Source organism: Neophocaena asiaeorientalis, unplaced genomic scaffold (assembly GCF_003031525.2).
Source record: "Neophocaena asiaeorientalis asiaeorientalis breed wild unplaced genomic scaffold, Neophocaena_asiaeorientalis_V1.1 scaffold275, whole genome shotgun sequence".
Classification (NCBI taxonomy): Eukaryota; Metazoa; Chordata; class Mammalia; order Artiodactyla; family Phocoenidae; genus Neophocaena; species Neophocaena asiaeorientalis.
Genome location: NW_020173679.1, coordinates 4,953,576 through 4,972,867, shown reverse-complemented (window position 1 = coordinate 4,972,867; position 19,292 = coordinate 4,953,576). Strand labels below are relative to the sequence as shown.

The 19,292-nt window shown below is 44.5% G+C and overlaps 1 protein-coding gene across 1 annotated transcript in view; it reads left to right on the top strand.

The window, feature by feature from the left end:
- KAZN (kazrin, periplakin interacting protein) overlaps nucleotides 1–19,292 on the top strand; it is a 1,100,080-nt gene that overhangs the window by 614,934 nt on the left and 465,854 nt on the right. Inside the window, exon 6 of the mRNA XM_024749822.1 lies at nucleotides 6,904–6,953. Within this exon, the coding sequence (XP_024605590.1) occupies nucleotides 6,904–6,953 (50 nt within the window). The remainder of the gene's footprint in view (nucleotides 1–6,903; nucleotides 6,954–19,292) is intronic.

Sequence of the window (19,292 nt, the reverse complement as noted above, 5' to 3'; positions counted from 1 at the left end):
GGGAATCAGTTCACCTCTCTGGGCCTCAGTGTCCTCATCTCTACAATGGGCATCACAGTATCCACGCCTGGATTCTTGTGAAGAATAAACGGGGAGGTGTGTGGGAATGAAGAGTACCTGGCATACAGCTGCATTCATTAAAAGGCAGCCTTCAGGGCTTCCCTGGTGGCGCAGTGGTTGAGAGTCCGTCTGCCGATGCAGGGGACACGGGTTCATGCCCCGGTCCGGGAAGATCACACGTGCCGCGGAGCGGCTGGACCCGTGAGCCATGGCCGCTGAGCCTGCGCGTCCGGAGCCTGTTCTCCACAATGGGAGAGGCCACAGCAGTGAGAAGCCCGTGTACCACAAAAAAAAAAGGCAGCCTTCAGCTAGCATGGCCCCCAGCCAGTGCCACACAAATATAGGGGCAAAGGGCGGTGAACCTGGGCAGAGTTTGGGGGGCTTGATTTGTACCCTGTAACACCCAGGCATACACACCTAATGTCAGTTCAGAGTTGAGGTCCAGATGGCCCTGAGGTTCATCCACAGGTGAATTTAGCTGCCTCCTGATGGGAGAACCCACCTTCCCTGGGGAATGTCTCAAACTCTCACTATTAATTTTTCTCTCCCTCAAGCCAAATCAAGAAGGAACTGCAGGATAAGCTGACCCAAGTACGTGTCCCCATTGAAACTTTCAACAGCCAAGTTCCCTCTACCACCATCATCCTCCGAACTCTTATAATAGATCTGATCTGAAGGAGACAAAGGCAATTTAGAGGAAAGCACCTTAGAAATATTAATCAGGTGCTCAGGTTTCTAGAAAGATCTGTGTAGTGGAGTGCATGTATTTTTTGTTGTTTTTTTAACATCTCTATTGGAGTGTAATTGCTTTACAATGGTGTGTTAGTTTCTGCTTTATAACAAAGTGAATCAGTTATACATATACATATGTTCCCATATCTCCTCCCTCTTTGGAGTGCATGTTTTTATGAGCAGGTAATCCCCTAAACTTAGGTTAAAACTGCTCTCTCTTATCTAAATCGACTCATCTGGTGGAAAGCCCCTCCTGCTTTCCTAAGCCCTCTAACTAAGCCTCAGCTATGATAACAAATCATTATTAGCAGTCAGTTATTTGTACATAAGCATTGAGTCACAAACCAGCCCAGACCTGCACAAACCGAAGTGTTGCTTCTTTGAATACATTTAATGGAAAAGACCAGCCCCTCTGGCCCCCAGTCCTGCTACAGTGAGAGTTCCTTAGCTCTTTTTAGGGGTCATATTTATTTCAAAGAACAAGCTATTAATAGTTATAGTTATAGCCGTGGAGGGACTGTCATTAAACACGTCTTCAAGAGTTCTGGGGTTGGGTCTCTGACCTGCTGTCCAAACTGACAAGTGCAATTTCATTGTGTTTTTTACCTCAAGGATGGAAGTCCCCTTTCTGATTAGCAATTGAATGGGGCACAGAGCTTCAACAGCAAATCTGCTTCACGCAAAGCTGCACACAAGGGAAACCTGTGCTTACTTTATCTGCACCTGCAGCCTTGGCACCTACATAGTTTGGGCAAAACACCGGGGACATGGTCTTTCAGCAACACCAATGTGGAACAACAGGCAAAAAGATCGTTTAGCAATCCCTGGTAAATGATTTACCAAAAAATAAATTAATTAATAAATAATAAAGAGATCTCCAACCTTCCTGCAGTTGTGGTGGGAAATGCCTCCACTCTTAATAATGCTATAGGAAGTCGCTTTACCTTGGGAATTACATTGAATCTACATTAAAGATGTTTTGGAAATGGGAATATTTTCCAGCACCCCTGGACATCTAAATGCTGTGTTGGGGAGTTGGGATTGCAAGTCTTCAGTAGAGAAAAAAGGGATTCCCAGGCATTTTAGAGTCATTTGCTTTATTTTATAAAGCTGGCTAGGTATACAAGGGCAGATAGCCCAGCCACCAGGTAAGAGTCCTGTTGAGTTCTGCCTGACAGCAGCTCCAAGCATGTTAAGGACTGTGTCTGTCTGGTTCACTCCTGAATCTGCACGGTTTTACACACGGTTAGACACATAGTAGGTGCTCCATCAGTGTTTACTGACCATCTAGACAAGTGACCCTGACATTCAGTGATGTGGGCGATGGGCTCGTCTCATACTTTTTCTGAGGCATCACACTAGAGAGATTGGAAAGTTGCCTAGAAATCAAGATACAGGTGGCCCCTGAACTACACACCTGCAGAAACAGTGACACCGGAGAGCCAGTTGTGTGCCTGGCTTCCCAGCTCCGCATGCAGCAATGTTACCTGTGATGCCAATACTCCGGCTGCAAGGAAGGAGTATTGGCACCACAGAAACGGGCAAATCACAGGTCACAGCTCTTTCTGTGCAGAAGGGCAGCTGTTAAGCATTTACAACATATCATTAATTTGGATGCACATGAAAATTAAACTTTTATGTTGGGGTGCGTCTTTTAAACCTCAAGCAAATCAGCTGAGAGTAAAATTTTCTCCTCTTTCTTTTTGACGCTTACCCACGGAAGACCAAAAAATCTTTTCTCCGGGACGTTTTTCTTAATTTATATTCTCTTTTACCCAAAATGATAGTAGCTCTCTGTCAACTAAGTGTGCATGGAAGAACTCCTGTCTGTATCTTCCTCTTATAATTACCTTGGCAAACAGGTGGCCTTGAGTCCCTTGGCTCCTGCCTTGACCTGAGGGTCCCCAACCTCTAAGAAAAGACAATGAGATTACATGAGCTTCCATGGCCCACTTGTCCCTGATATGTTGATTCCTGATTCTACTAACAGGTAGCTCTCAGTTCCCAGTTTTAAATAGTCCTAAGGACACTTGCATGGCTGATCTGGCTTATCTTAAAGGCCACTTTGTCACCAAATTCAGAAAGCAATAAATGGCAGGCCATTTGGAAGCTGAAAGAATCCATTTTGTGCCCAAGAGCAGCAGATGGGGATGGGAGTTTCTTAGGACTGCATCCATCTACAAATAATACACATAGCAAAATAAAGCTACAAATGAAATAGCACCAGGAAAAAAAGGAATCTGTCCTAAAACCAACAAAAACAGAAATACCATGGACAAACAGTGAAGCTGAAATTTTAGCAGACTGCGAGAAGAGACTATGAAAAAAAAAATCAATGTAAATCTTAAAATAGCCCCAACACCTGCTAACAGCATTCATTTTTAAACTAGAACAATGTGAGAGACACCTGCATTGACCCCAACCTTTTGCATTCATTAAATGAAGCTATTTTTAAAGTTTTTTGGGTATCCCTACTATCTAATTGGGGACCAGTTGGAGGGAAAATCTTTGAAGTCATTGGACCAAAGATCAAAACTGTAAGTGTCCACAGGTGCTAGATACATGATATAAGTGGGTGAAACAGTCCAGGTGTCAGAGAAGTTGGCATAGACACATTTTTCCATATTAAATATATTTATAATAATTGATAAATATTCGTAAATGTACATAAATAAACATAACGGATAGTCTTTCGCTTCATGAAAAAAATTGGCCTTTGCCAATTTTCTTGACAAATGTGGTTCTCTTGGTCTATATTTTGTTTTCCTACTTTTCAGGAAAGTAGTGATAACACAGGAAATGAAGAATCCTGTCTCATTTTCGAGTTCCACAGCTACGTGTCAATGTAAAACAATGCCAACCTCCCTTTAGGTAGCCTGGAGGTGGGTGACAGACGTTCTGCATGGAAGGTCCAGCTCTTCACCTTGAATTGAAGGACTTGTGATCAATTGTTTTCAGTAGTGATTCCACAGTAGAAGTGGTATTTTATCATTTTGTTATACTAGGCACCAAAATGAACACCACCAGTAAAATTCAGAAGGCAAACAGACCAGGAGAGCACAGCCCCAGGTGCCAGTAATGTGTGTGCTTTAGGAGCAACCTAACCTCCCAAGAGGCAGATACATAGCATCCTTACTTTTACTGCTTGTCACTCATCTGCCACCAAGGAGCTTAGCAAGGATTAATGTTTATTAAGAGATCCTAGGATGAGCCATCCATTGTGATAAATACACATTGGTAATACTGATAGAATTTTTAAATGCTTTCTCAGTTGGGCTTCACGTAGTTTCTCGTTCTTTTCAAACATGGAGCCATGCCCTGTTTCTGGGTCACATATTTGGGAGAAAGTCTTGCAGCCTCCATCTTCAGCATAAAAAGATGTCAGATTCACACAGTAGCATGTGGACCTGTGAGTGTGTGCATACAGGAGGAGCTGTCCCCCGCCCCTGCTGGAACGTGGGCTTCTTGACAGCTCTGATCCACGGTTCTCTGTGCTCCAACAACTAGCCCGAATGGTCCAAAGCAGGCTGTCCTGGTTAAGGATCATTTTGTTTCACAGAACAGAAATCCACTCAAAGTAGCTCAAGATAAAAGTGGGGCTTTTAAAAGCATCCGAAGTCTCATGGGGAGGAGGGACTCAGGACTCTCTTTCTTCTTTCTTCTTACTTCCCACTTCTCATCTTTCCTCTCCTCCTCCCACCCCTCTGTGCCTCCTCTGCCTTCTCATCTCGCCCAGGCCCAAAATGGTTGTTCCAGTTCCAATGAGATGTGATCCAACGATACATGATCTTTTAGTTCAGGCATCTGCTATTTACTGGAACTCCTTTTTGTATCTCTTGGTTCAAAAGGAATCTCATTGGTCCAAGCCAGTCTCTTGGGTTTCATATTCCAATCAGCTAAGCTGGACCTGAGGGGAGGGTAGCAGGGATGCTGGATGGATAGGGCTGGCCCTTCTAGGGCTGGAAGTAGAAGAAGGAAACATATCTATTATATGATATAAACATATCAAACATGTGTTTGATAGTAAACGCATGTTGAGCGAATCAGCTCACCAACTACAGAACCTTTCCTCCTAACAGAGGAACAGAAATAACCAATTGGAGACAAGTTAATGACAGCCCCACCCCTGGGAAGGCAGGTCTCTCAGTCCATCCTTCAGGACAGCCAAGTTGCAGCCTCCGAGTAGGTGATACTGGAACCTCCAGGAAGGCTGCCTACAAGTGGCACAGAACCGTTCTGAGCTACAGTTGCTGCATCTATAGAATGAGAGCAGAACTGTCTGCCTCACAGGGTAGTTGTGAAAATTGAAACAGGCCAGTAGCGGAAGACACTATACATTCGCAAAGCCAGGATCCCACGCCCAAGGCCAGGGCTTCCAAACCATTGCCACTGAGGGCTCAGAAAGCACGACTTTCATAGAGTTCGGTCCTCACTGTTTGGAGGTGACCCCACCCCCACCCCAGGAAATAATACTGTTCAGCCACAGGGGGCAAAAAGCCTGAAATCAAGCTCCAGCTCTGCTTGCCACTCCTGTGTGGCCTCGACAAAGTCACTCACTCTGTCCAAGCCTCTGTTTCCTCACAGGTAATATGGAGAATTGGAAGAGAACCAGGGACGATCCAAGAGCCACACCGGGTCAGTTTTAACTGCTCAGCAGCGTAATTAGAAAAATAAGTCAATATAGTGAGTTTTTCATAGGGCCTGTTTTTCAGTTCAAAGGACTGTACGTTATACTGAGGTTGTGGCCTCCCTGCTCTTTCTGTGTTAAATGGCCCTTCTTTAGCGATGGTAAAGAAAGTACTTTGTTTTTACACTCCTACTGTCCTCTCTTGATGAAATTAGAAGCTGGCAACCCCAGGTCCATCCTCTCTGCTTATTTATTTTTATTGGTCTGTGAAATCCCATAGTATGACAATTAGTAGATGAGACGACCTCTACAGACTTTACAGAGCCTCTCTGGCAGGATCCGATTCTAAGGGAGGCATAAGAATGCACAGACTTGGGAGCCAGACCGCCTGGGTTCAAAGTCTCACCCCACCACTTAGAGCCCGGTGACCTTGGGCAAGTTACTTAGCCTCTTTGTTTCTCATCTGAAAAATGGGAATAACAGGAGTACCTACCTGGCAGGGTTGTTGTGAGGACTGAAGATGTTCAAGGATACAAAGCTCTTTGGGCAGTGCCCAGCACAAATAACGTGCTAAGTAACGGCGACAATGATAATGGGAAGGAGAAGGGGGAAGAGAAGCAAGGAGGAAGAGGGAGGAGGACAGAAAACTTGTCTCCTGTCTGAGTCCTTCTGGCAGCCACGGTGGGGTGGCGTATCTGCTTGGTTCTAACAGCACCGTCAACCTTTCTGGGAAGAACACTCCAACCATGTTACCTGTCCAATGGTGGCAAGCCCATGGATTGGCTGCCCTTGGGTCAGGTGTCCCTCATGTCCAATCAGCTGCAGCGGGGGCGGGGAGGACGGGACGCGGGATGCGGCCAAATCCTAGAGTTGTGTCAAAACTCCCAATGAAATGGGAATGCTCCAGGCAGGGCACCGCTCTGGAGTTTACCAGTAACTTCCAGGTAATGGCACAGCTGATAAGAGATGGAGGGCCAGAAAAGGCATTTGAAGGGGGACCCAAAAGGACACAAGAGGCCCAGGATGAAGAGGGGGGAAAAATGAAGGAAATCATGATTGGGAGGCTTGTTTCTCAGGACTCACTTGATTGGCTGCCTTGGGGTCAGGTGCTCAAGAGTGGGCCAATCAGCTGTGTGGTGGGGGGCGGCAGGGTGTCTCACTGGAGCCTTGGCTGCAGGCGGGATGACTCTCCTTCCACAAAGCTGAAGCTACCATCAATCAGGGATGGGACAACCATGCTTTCCCCGTGATGGAAAGTGTTTCAGAGAGCCCCTAAAATTCGTCCTTATTGAAAAAAAGTGGTTCGCCAAAGAGAAAGCCCTTGAAAAACCCAGGAGCCCTGGAGACTGATTCACCATCAAAGCCACAAAATTACTTACCAGATAAGCGGTAACGTCTTAATCTTTTATTAAGTGAGCATCCACTCCTTCAGCAGTGCGGGACTCCCATTCTGTTTGCTCGGCAAATAGATTGAAATCTTCCAGCTAATTTGGAGCTACCCATTCTAGCTTCTAATTTAGAAAGGAGTGAGTTAGTTATGAACAATTGCCTGAGAGTCAAAGCGTCTGAGACCAGATCCCAACAATAAGGGAAGTGGACGGAAACCCATCTAAAATATTTGGAGTGTGGAGAAAAGTATGTTGGCTTTGATTTTCTGGGTAATTGATATTAGTTCTAAAGTCGTAGACATTTTGTAGGTTGATTCACCTGGATAATTTAACTATATAGACCTCAGCAAACTGCAGGATTGGCTCTGTAAGACCTGTCACCTCTTCAAAGTAGTCATGGTTCCTGAGACCTTATGCCAAGGATTCTCACTGATGTCCTAAGCTGATCCTAAAATCCTCTGACTCCCTGGTGGATTTTTCTTCCATCAGGTTTTCAGTGTCTGAAATAACAGCAGATGTTCAGGAAAATGTCTTTGTCCCCAGTCTCGTGAATGCTGGAACAATGCATGGGTAGTTTCAACCGATTTCTGCTGGTGTTTATTGAGCACCTACTAAGGTTCAGAGAACACCCTGTGTTCATTTTCTGGTCCCTTGCAGTACGTGTTTATTAATGAAAGAGCTTGCATTCTTCCCACATGTCCATATGGCAGTGCCTTCTAGACATTCCCGTTGAAAGCAGGAGCGGGCTGTTTCAATGATCAGCAAGCCAGATACTCGATCGCATAGGACTCTGGAGTGTGCTTAGTTAAGTCAGCTCATCTCTGAGGGGATTTGTGGAAGACAGTGTTGTGGATCATTTAAGAGGCCTTGCAAGTGGGGCTTTGACATGTTTGCTAAGCGGTGGGCGCAGGAGAACCAGGGTGAGCTGTCAAATCAGAAGGACAAAAGCATACCCATGGCTGCCAGAAGAGTCAGATGATGGCTGCTCCCTGTGCAAATGTGAAGCCTGCCGAAGTGAGGGGGTTTCTGTTCCAAGCACTGGGGCCTCCGGCCTTAAGTTTCACCCAATCTAGTGAAAACTGACTATACAGTCAGAATGTGATCAGCCCTTTTTTGGAGTACAGCCAATCACAGGTGGCTCCTGGGGCCAGTTATACTCCCATTAGGGTCTTATTGGCACCCTCAAGAGCCATCTGGGCGTTTGTTAAAGACGAAGATTCCCAGGCCTCATTCCCAGAAATTCTAGCTCCTTGGTGGAGCCTAGTATGATACATTAAGCCATATTCCAAGGGATTCCCGTCAGGTGTTCCTGCATTCCACGCTTTGAGGATGATGGTTCATAAGATGCTCCTATTGTGGTCTGTTTTCTAAACACCTGCCTTGAACAGTCAGCATTGGTACCAAGCTATCCCAAACCTGTCACGGTGAACTCATCCTCTTCCTGGGTTGATCTCCCTGGATGGTGCCGCTCCCCCTGCCACCCGTAAGCCAGAAGCTTGGCGGTCACCCGCAGTAACTCATCATCCTGAGCCCCTCGCTCTCCCGCCTTCTCAACTCACCAGCACCGTGCTCTGAAGAGCCGTGAGATTTATCCATCCTCTTCATCCTCTTGACCCTGCCGCATAGTTCAAGTGCATTATTTTTCACTCTGATTATTGCATGCGCTTCCCAACTGGCCTCCTTATCTTGGGTTTTGTTTGCCTATTTCCATAGAGCTACCAGTATTATGCTTTGAAGTGCAAATTTGATTGTCACTCTTGCCCCAAATCCCTTAGTGGTGCCCAGTTGCTCTCAGAATGTGGTTCAAATTCCCTAACGTGGTGTATGGTCTAAATGTGTGTGTCCCCCCGAAATGCATGTGTTGAAATCCCAATGCCCATTGTGATGATGTTAGGAGGAGTTTGGGGAGGTGCTAAGGTCATGAGGGTGGAACCCTCATGAATGGGGTCAATGTCCTTATAAAAAAGACCCCAGGGAGATCCCTTGCCCGTTGCCCCATGTGAGGACACAGGAAGAAGGCTGCAGCTATGAAGCAGAAAGAGGGACCTCACCAGAACTCCCCCATGCTAGAGCCTTGATCTTGGACTCCCTAGCCTCCAGAACTGTGAGAAATAAATTTCTATTGTTTAAGCTACCCAAAATACTATGGTATTTTGCTATTGCAGCCTGAAAGGACTCAGGCACATGGCATCTGAGGGCCTTTAGTACCAGCCTTCTACCTCTCGGTTACTCTCATCTCCCAAAGCTCCCCTTCCCGACTGGGATGTCCTGAAATGAATATTTCATTGTATAGCATTCCCTTTGCATGGAATACCCTCCCTCACTTTCTCTACCTGGTGAACTCCTAATTAGTTCCTTTTCAGAATGAAAAATAGAAATTCTAATCGTGATGGTGGATCCACATAGAACACAGCCTGGTGTAGTGCTTGCAGCCAGACTGTTTAGGTTCAAATATCAGCCCCACCACTTAGTAACTGGGTGGCACTGGTTAAGTTGTTTAACCTCCCTGTGCCTCAGTGACCTCACCTTTAATATGGGATGATAGTAAAAGTGACCTCATGGGGTTGGTGTCTGAATTAAATGAATTAATGTATATTTAGTGCTAGAACAGTAAGTGCCATAAGTAATTACTATTTTATTGCTGTTATTATTATATACAATATCCATGAAAACATAACGAAGACACCGTCAACAATATTTCCTATAGGAGGAGAATTTGCATAGTGGAGGGCCAGGGTGAGAAGGAGACATGAAAAAATTATTATGAGACTTTGCATACATCAAGAGTATAAAAAAATAAAGAACCCTGGCCAACCCACCTCCCAGCTAATAAATATAAGCGGAGGCCTCTGGGCACCCTCCCTAATTGCATCATCCTTCCATTCCCTCCCTTTCCCTCCCCAGGAACCAAGTGCACTTATTTTTCATGTAATGTCCTTGTAAGTGCTTAAATATTTTCAATGTGTACAAGTCTCTCGTTTAAAACCTAAAACTGGTAGTATACAAGTATCATATGCTCATAATAAAAAGCTCTACAACTTGGAAGAGTGATTTTTTTTGTTTTTGTTTTTGTTTTGAGTCAACCACCTTTAAAAATCTGTTAAAAATCACCCTGTCTGTGAAGACTTCCTGGCTGTCCCCTCACTGAATACAGCAGTTAAAAGCCCTCTCCTCTGACCCCTCACAGGGCCTTCCCTCCACCATTATACATAAGCTCCCGTGGCTGGCGGGACTCTAAGGTGGCCCGCAAGATCCCCACCCCCGGTGTACACACCTGTAATATCCCCTTCCTTTGAGCATGGACAGGATGTGTGAATATGGTGGGATCTCACTCATGTGAATAGATTACATTATGTGGCAAAGGTAAGGGATTTTCCAGGTGTGATTAAGGTCCCTACTCAGTTGACTTTGAGTTCATTAAAAGGGAGATTACTGTGGGTGGGCCTCACCTAATCAGGTGAGCCCTTTAAAAGAGGGTCCAGCCCTCACCTGAAGAAAGATTCAAAGCAAGAGAGAGTCCCCTGTTGGCTTTGAGGAAGCAAACAGCCATCACATGAACTGCCTTTGGAGAGGGCCACAAGACAGGGGTCTGCAGGTGGTCTCAAGAGGCTGAGGGCCTCCATCCTACTACCACGAGGAGCTGAATTCTGCCAACAACCACGTGAGCTTGCAAGAGGATCCCAACTCCAGATGAGCACAGCCCACTGGCATTTTTATTTAGCCTTGTGATACCCTGAGCAGAGAGCTCAGCTGAGCCACACCCAGACATCTGACCTATACAAACTGAGATAATAACTCCTCTACATTTGTGGAGTTAGTTTCTAGCAACTAACAAAATTTTTGTTTCTAGAAAACGAAATCAGACCCTAGGTTTCTCCCCGACTAGACTCTGATCAGTTCAGCCATAACTTTTATTGTGGACCTACTATGTGTCTTGCATTTCTCTTTATACTGGGGCGAATACAGCAGTTACTAGACGTGATATCCAAGCACTCTACATGTGACTAACACACAGATGTCACTCGATGCATGTTTTCCAAATGAAGGAGCAGCAAAACACGCCACAGCAAATCCACAACTATTTGCTTGGGTCCCAGATAAACTTATGACAGCTGCCCAATTGTTTTTTCTCAAGTTATCCCCGTTATAGCTGCGTACTTTTTCTAATTCTTCTGACTACATCCAAGTCTAATGCACTAGTCTTGTGTAACGGTAATAGTTGTTCCCTATGGGGAAAAATTATTTAGAAAATTAATACAATAGATTCAGAAGTTCTACAGTACAAAGACTTATTTAATACAAGTTTTCGAGAGTAACCACGAAACCACTACCACCCGTTTTATAACTGAAATACTCAGGAGTATCCATCATTCCCCAGTCTGGGAAATTTTCTGTCTGAAATTAGAAGTCCGCGATGCCTAGGGACATCCCATCAGTTAGGAGGGTACTGTCAGACCCAGTAACTGCAGCCAGACAGTGGGGACCAGTTTGGAGCTGAATCCTCAAATCAGTTTTCTGATGAAAGCCAGGATGCCTATCTCAGGTTCCCTGGTCCTAGGAGTCAGGCTCACATCCCTAGGTTTTGTTCTTTGAGTTCCTTCATGCCGCTGCTTTTGTTTTGTTTTGTTTTGTTTTTGAACAGATTTATTGGGGTATAATTTACCTACCGTTTTAAAATTCACCCATTTTAAGTGTAAAATTCAATTATGTTTGCTATATCCACAGAGTTAGGCAACCATCACTCTTTGATTTCAGAACATTGTCATCACCCCAGTTAACTCCCCACCCCCAGCCCCAGGCAACCACTGATCCACTCTCCGTCTCTCTGCTTTTACCTATTTCGGACATTCCACAGATGCAGAGTCGTACAATAACTGTTGTTTCGTGTCTGGCTTCAATTTATGTTGTAGCACGTAGCAGTGCTTTGTTTCTTTTCATTGCCAAATGGTAGTCCATTGTGTGGATATACCGCATTTTATTTATTTTAATATTAGGGGTTTTTTTAAACATCTTTATTCGCGTATAATTGCTTTACAATGGTGTGTTAGTTCCTGCTGTATGACCACATTTTAGTTATGCATTCATCAGTTGATGGACATTTGGTTTGTTTCCACTTTCTGGCTATTACAAGTAAGGCTGCCATGAACGCTCATATACAAGGTTTTGTGTGGACATATGTTTGCATTTCTCCTGGTTAGATTCCTACTAGTGGAATTGCTCGGTATTGTGGCAGTCCTGTGCTTAACATCTTGAGAAGTTGCCAAACTGTTTTTTCAAAGGGGCTGTAGCATCTTTCATTCCAACCAGCAGTGTACAAAGGTTCCGTTTTTTCCACGGTACCTCTGTTTTAAATGACCAACTAACCTGGATTTCACAACCTTACTTTACTCCTGACCTCTGTGCCTTTGCCCACCTACCTGAGTTCCTCACGCCTGCTTTTCCCCGTCCTCTGTAAACTTGGTTCTTTAACTTCTAACCAACCTCTGATGCACAAACCAGTTTTCTTAGCCATGAGCTCAATAGAATGATCCCCCCGAACCCCAACTTTACAGCCACCAGGGTCTATACGTGACAACATTCCTTCACTCTACTTGGATGTTTTGTTTTGTTTTAAAAACCAAGACCGGGCTTCCCTGGTGGCGCAGTGGTTGAGGGTCCGCCTGCCGATGCAGGGGACACGGGTTCGTGCCCTGGTCCGGGAGGATCCCCCATGCTGCGAAGCGGCTGGGCCCGTGAGCTACAACTCCTGAGCCTGCGCGTCCGGAGCCTGTGCTCCGCAACGGGAGAGGCCATAGCAGTGAGAGGCCTTCGTACCACAGAAAAAACAAAAAAACAAAAAAACCACGACCAAGTATAACCTTTCAGAAACATCCATAGAATTCAAAACTAAGAACTGTGAACATGATCAATTTTTCAGGATTTTTTTTTTAACTTCTATCGAGGAACGAAATTAGGTCTAGTGTTAAAAAGGTTTGATATAATGCTGCCTTCATGTAATAATTACCCCAAAGAGAAAGAAACTAGTTATTATTGCCCATAATTGTTCATCTTTTTCATGTGTTGCATCTCTGTCCTCTGCTCACCAAATTCACTCTGCAAAAACTGCCAAGTACTCTTAAACTTCTGATTTTGCTGTGGCCTAATTCAGTGAAATGGGCTCTTTGGGGGGTTAATCTCTCTTGGCAAAGCCTGTTTGAATGTGAAATCAATGACCGTGTGCACCTATGTGATGTGACCCTTGCGAGTCTTTCAGCAAATTGGCCAGAGGCTGAGGAAACCAGCCTGAGAGCAGGGACTCCCCTTCCCAATAAAGACAGCCATCATTTTGCATTCATTCCTGCTGCTCAAATTGGAAACACTATAGGATGTGAGAATGCAGGCCAGGGTGATAGAGCAGCACCTCCCCTCCACCAAGATCCCACAGAGATTTAATCAAATGATCCATCCCTCTGACTGGGCTGGCAACTAGACCAACGCAGTAGGGATGGCAGAGAAGAGGACACAAGTTTTGCATTCACTTGGCACCAGAGAGCACGCTGACAGTAAGTTCAGTGTTAACTACTCCATCTAGAATTGAACCAAGAGCCACCCCCTGCTCCAGTGCAAAGGCCGAGAGGGGCGATTCTGATTTCCTGTGGACCTCTGGGGAAGCCCCACGGGGTAATAGGACCCAGCCAGTGCTATGGGAAGGCCGCCTCTGCAGCTTTGGGGAAGGTACCTCTTACATCATCCCCATTGTCCCTCTGTGACCAGCCCTTATGGGGCAGGCTGAGTCATTTTTATCATCTAATAGGTGGGTGGGAAACTTCTGAATGACTCAGTAGGTAACATTTTTACATTCAAACATTGCATTACAGGTTATTTCAATGACAGCCAGTGGAACACTGGGGCTTCGTATTTCTGGATACAGATTAGTGATGCATTGTACAAAGACTGTGCATTCACGTGGCCAGCCGTCAGACTAAGGGGCCTCAGGAGGTGCTGGCACCAGTTCAGAATCCAGGGGGAGAGGAGAAAGGACTACACAGTGCCCTGCTCCTTGAGCCTTCCCGGGTGAAAATGGCTCCAGGCTTCAAAAGGTTTTCTTTTTCATCTAGTCTCCCAGGGGGAGACCCTCTATAATTGCCTCTCGGTCCCCAGACTTCTGGTCTGTATGACTTTGGGCTCTAAGCTCAGGCCCGGGAAGCAGGAACTTAAAGGTTTACAGCTCAGTTTGCCTTCTGACCTCGTGTGTCCTGGACCAGCAGCTCTGTCACAGTGAGGCCATTCCTGGGGCTTCGTCTAAACACAAAGCCACAGCCCCAGGCTGGGCAGAGCATATAGAGGTCTTTAAGAAGCACATGGGTGAACTTTATTTGTGACTTCTTGGGTCCTGCTCTGGAAAGAGAAATGGGAAATACTGGAGGTGCCAAAGGTGGCAAGACTCGAGAATAAAGTACCCCTGCTTGGACTCATCATTTATTTAGGTAAGCATACACACTTACTGGATGCACTTACATTTATGTAAGCATTAAGTGCTTACTGTATACCGAGCACTCTTCTGGGCATTGTGGAGTCAAGACACTGAAGAAATAGAGAAAGTGTTCCCTGCCACCCAAAGAACTAACATTCTACCTGTAGAAACCCTTCAGAAGCAATGGTGTAACAGACCAGAAAATGTAACAGACCACTCTAGTCCTGGTCAGCGGTGATGGACGGGGAGAGGGTGGAAGTCCTATTTCATGCATGGGAAGCAATAGGTCTCTGATTCATGAAGCTCCTCTCTCCTTGGGGTCAATAAACCCACTTCTCCTAAGCTTTTAGAGCCTCCCACACTCTGCCTTTAAGCCCCTACGTGTATTTAGGGAAATTTAGCTGAACAATTCTGAAGAATGCATAGTGCGCTCATCAAAAAGAAATTAGGTAGCTTTGTGAAGAGCCAAATACATTTTCAGGAATCTACTTGAGGTTTTCCCATAAACCCGTTTTCTGCAAAATGGAAGCATTTAGAAACACACTTAAACCCAAACTAAATGAGTACAGGTCAGAATTCAACCAAGCAAAGTTCCAGTATGTTATAAACGTGGCGAGTAGCATTCTCACATTCTGTATGTAAAGATGATTTTCTACTTGTTGGCCAGTGTATTTTACTCCTAAGATTTCCACTTTGGGGGGGTAAGGAAAGAGAGAGAGATACAGGCACCTGCAACTGTTACTTGAAACAGAAAACATCCTAATTAAGAGAAAATACCTTTATTAAGATAAATATATTATCAATGCCAGAGGTGGCTCAGAGCCCTGATTTATTTATCTCGGTCCAACCATTCCTATTGATCTAGTTGATTTTCCTCTAAAAATGTCTATTATTCTAAGCAGCAGTGATTTCATGACCTAAAGTTTCCAATGAGAAAATTTAGGTATGCATCTCAAAAACTCCAGAGAGATTCAGGAAAGTCTCCTATTTGGGAAAAAATAAATGTAAAGGCCAAACAGGATGGAAGCAAGTCCCCAAATAGTTGGGTGGCTTTAGGCAAGTCTACTTGCCTCCTCAAGCCTTGGTCTCCTTATTCATAGCCCAAGGAAGCTGCATTCCACGATATCTCCCAGATCTTCATCAACAGCCATGAAATAGAGGGAGTTCTCTTTCCCACAAATCCAGGGACAAGTTACCTCTACCCACGTGAACTTTCAGCCATCGTTCATTGAGCACCTACTGTGGCCCAGGACTCGTTCCTGCCCTCCTGAGCTTTCAGCCTAGGAGAGGAAACTGACAGTTACAGGATAATGGAGGAAGTGCTGTGATGGAAATGCTTCTGGAATGCTCCAAGAGAACAGGGCAGGGGCTTTCTCATTCAACCAAGACTTCAGAAGGGGACGGGTTCTGAGTGCACAGAGGAGGGGCGCAGAAGGAGGAGGGGGAGGGGAGGGAAGGGGAGGCGTGAGAGGGATCCAGGCAGGGGCTCAAGCAGAAGGAACCGTGGGTGGAAATATGCAGGCTTGCGAGCACATGGCACACGTGAATGTTCTCCTAGGCAGGAACTGGGTCCAGATGTGCCCTTTATGCTGCACTAAGGAGTTTGGGTTTATTCCTAAAGGCAGTGAGGATCTCTTGAAGGGTATAAGCCAAAGAAAGAGCTGATTAAAACAGTATCTTCTGTAGGCCACTCTGGCAGCAGGGTGGAATGTCAGTTGGTTTGGGGGCGGGGGGGCGGGCAAGACTGGAGGAAGTGATCAGGGAACCATTGAGTCGGCTGTTGTAGTAATCTAGGTGACAAAGTGACAAGTAACCAGTTATCTAAAGTAGGTCCATGGCAGTGTTCAAATAGAGGAGGAGACAGCTGAAAGACACCCAGGAGGTAGAATCTTAAAGACCTAGTAATGTGTCATTGAAAGTTCCAATTGTTCTGCTATCCTATGGATAATGTTTTTCAAGACATTGAGCAGTGCTACCAAATAATTGTCCATTATGTGTCTCTCTGCTAGCCTGCGAGCCTGTGAGGTGAGGGGGCACAATGTCTGTGCCTTTCTTGTCCACTATTATATCTCCAGGACTTAGAATAATGTCTGGCACATAAATGGATAAAAACTCATCCCCTTAGATGAACGTGTGGTGGGTGGGTAGTCATTTCTCTTTTCAGATATTAGGCTGGTTAAACTTTGACAATTCAGAATTCTTACCTGAGGCAGCCAGGTTAGTAGTGGTAGGAAAAACAGCTCTTGATGTATAATTGGAAGATGAACACGAGTCCCTACCCCTCCCATATGATCTGTATGACTTGAATAAGTCACTGTGTCACTGAGCCTTAATTTCTTCTTCTGTTAAATAAAGATGATAGTCGTACTACTGGACCTCATAGATTGGGGTGAGAACTAAATGAAGTTATCTGTGACAAAAATCTAGCAGAGTGTCTGACACAAAGTAAACAATAAATGCTAGTTAGACTAGAAGGATGGAAGGATGGATGAATAGTTGAATGAGTGGATGGATGGATGGATGGATGGGTGGGTGGGTGGATGGATAGATGGATGGATGGATGGATGGGTAGATGGGTGGGTGTATGGATGGATGGGTAGATGGAGAGATGGATGGATGGATGGATGGGTGGATATAATGGATATATAAACATATTGATGATGGATGAGTGGACAGATGAAAGGAATGTTCTGAATCGGCTATATCAATCAGGTCATGCTCTTTTTCACACCAACCTTAATCCTATTTTTTGGGCATCTGTGTAATAAATTTATTAATCTGAAAACTTAAAAACGACCTGATCTTGGTTTCTGTGAAAGTCTTATGGTCTGCTTTCACTGAATGCTGAAGATTTAAATTCATATTTTGGGCTCTGTCTGGACGCCTCTCTAAATAAGAAATTTATGTTAATCTGCAGGTGTTGCTTATGAACACATTATTTCTAAATAGTAGCTGGTGGATTACCAAAAAAAAAATTCAAGAGCAAATAATACTTATTGAGACCAAGGTCTCCAATGGGAAGATTCCTAGTCAATTTGTCCACTCCTCCCATACCACCTGGTTCCTACCCAATTACTGCCAAATCAAATATTCACAGTGGGTATAATTAATTAAATGGATTTTCGCTAATTAACTTAAGAACTGGTAAATAGGGCCTCCCTTTGGTAGTTTGAAGATGCAGCTACTGGTACTGCTGATTAAAACGTGAAGCGAATCTGGCTGGAAACTAGCATTAATGGACGGGAGCATTTTCGCAACATTTCTTTTAAGGTTTGTCAAATTGTATCCTACTGATATTGCTAACCCCTTTAATCAGTAAGTATAAAATTCATCCGAGAGCATAAAATATATCTGACAAACAGTCTACATCAAATCCCAAACTGAACATTCAAAATAAATTGTATCGAGACTTTGTCACAGTCATCGATTTCTGCTTTTCAAGCTGGTTCCTGGAGCGGCCACATAAAAGTTAAATACAAGCTATCTATGGGCTCATTGCATTGTCGTAATTCATTAAGCCAACGGAGGCTTTAATAAGTCTGAGCATAAAGATTGCTTCCGCAGACACTCTTAGCTTGGAAATGTGCCACTAATCAAAGAGGGTGGCAAAACTCATCTCATTGGCATGTAGGGGAGGTGAGAAGTAGCTTCGGAGGGTTGCTAAGGGCTGACTTCCTAGGGTATTATTGTACTTGGGCAGAGAGATCGGCTCACTGGGGAGATGAGAGCCACTGGGGCCAATCCCTCAGCAGCTAGTGGTCAGCACACGGGCAGTGCTGGTAGTTGGTTCTTTGAACAAAGCTGGTTTTAGTCTTAAATGTGAACCCACTTATTGAGAGATCTTCCGTTCTGCTGGTTGATTTCCCCCACTGTTTTCACTTTGCAGTGATCACCATCGTGTCATTGATGTTCTTGACAATTTACAAAGCATTTCACATCCAGCGACGTCTTCAGTCCTGCAGCAATTTTGGGAAGGACAAGGCTGAGGTTATTGTTATCCCCATTATACAGATGAGAAAACTCAAAGTCAGAAAGCAAGTGATCTATCTGCCCAAGGTCCCACAGCTGGCAAAGCTGGGCCCAAGAGACTGATTGTCAAAAGCCCAACTCTGGGTCCAATTCCCGCCTCTATGACACACGGGCTATGCGTCCTTGGACAGTTTATTTGCCTTTCCAAAACCTCAGTTTTCTCACCTGTAAAGTGGACCTAGTAAGAGTAGTTATCTCCTACTGGTTGGGAGATTTAATGAGATCCTATAGATCAGGTGTATAGTGAGCACTTAATACACGTTTGCTTTTATTCATAGAGAATATCAGATTGTATTAAAAAAAATTGGACAAGGCCTGGAAAGTAACTAAATGGAAATTTAATTCCATTTCACACCAGTAGAGGAAAACCTCGCCCTTGTCATGCATTAGCCTTTTCCAACCGTGAAGCACCCTTCTTGTTGGCATATGTTAAAAGAAGCCCATGATATTTCAGTCCCTTTCAGCTGTGACTCATTATTGTAAATAGCGGTGCAATGAGGAGATGAGAAAAGAATTTAAATACACTGACTGACAGAATTTTTTAGGGAAAGTAATACACAAGAAGATAAAAAGCAATCTGAAAAATTTGCATAAACCCTTGTGATCTCAGAGGTCATCTCTTTGGGAGTCTACTAATGGAAATACGGCTTTTTAAATTCTGGGTGATTATTTAATTGAAAAGGAAAGAATTTAGAAGAATCAAGTCACGGGAGCAGAGCAGATTTGTGTCAAGTGAAACAAAAAAATTGGCCCATTCATATATAAGTTGCAATTTAGGATCGAGTGGTAAATTTGGTCTTTTGTTAGGATTTGATTCAGCACATTAAAATATGTTGATATTCATGCGCTTTATGAATTTATTATTTTAAATCAGCTTCCTGTTACACTTTTATTCTATTTAGGAAATAGAATGCTTTCATATCCATTAATATACTTGAACTTTACAATGACCCTCGGAGGTAGGTGCTATCACTCCCACCTTACAGGGGAGTGTAATCTATAG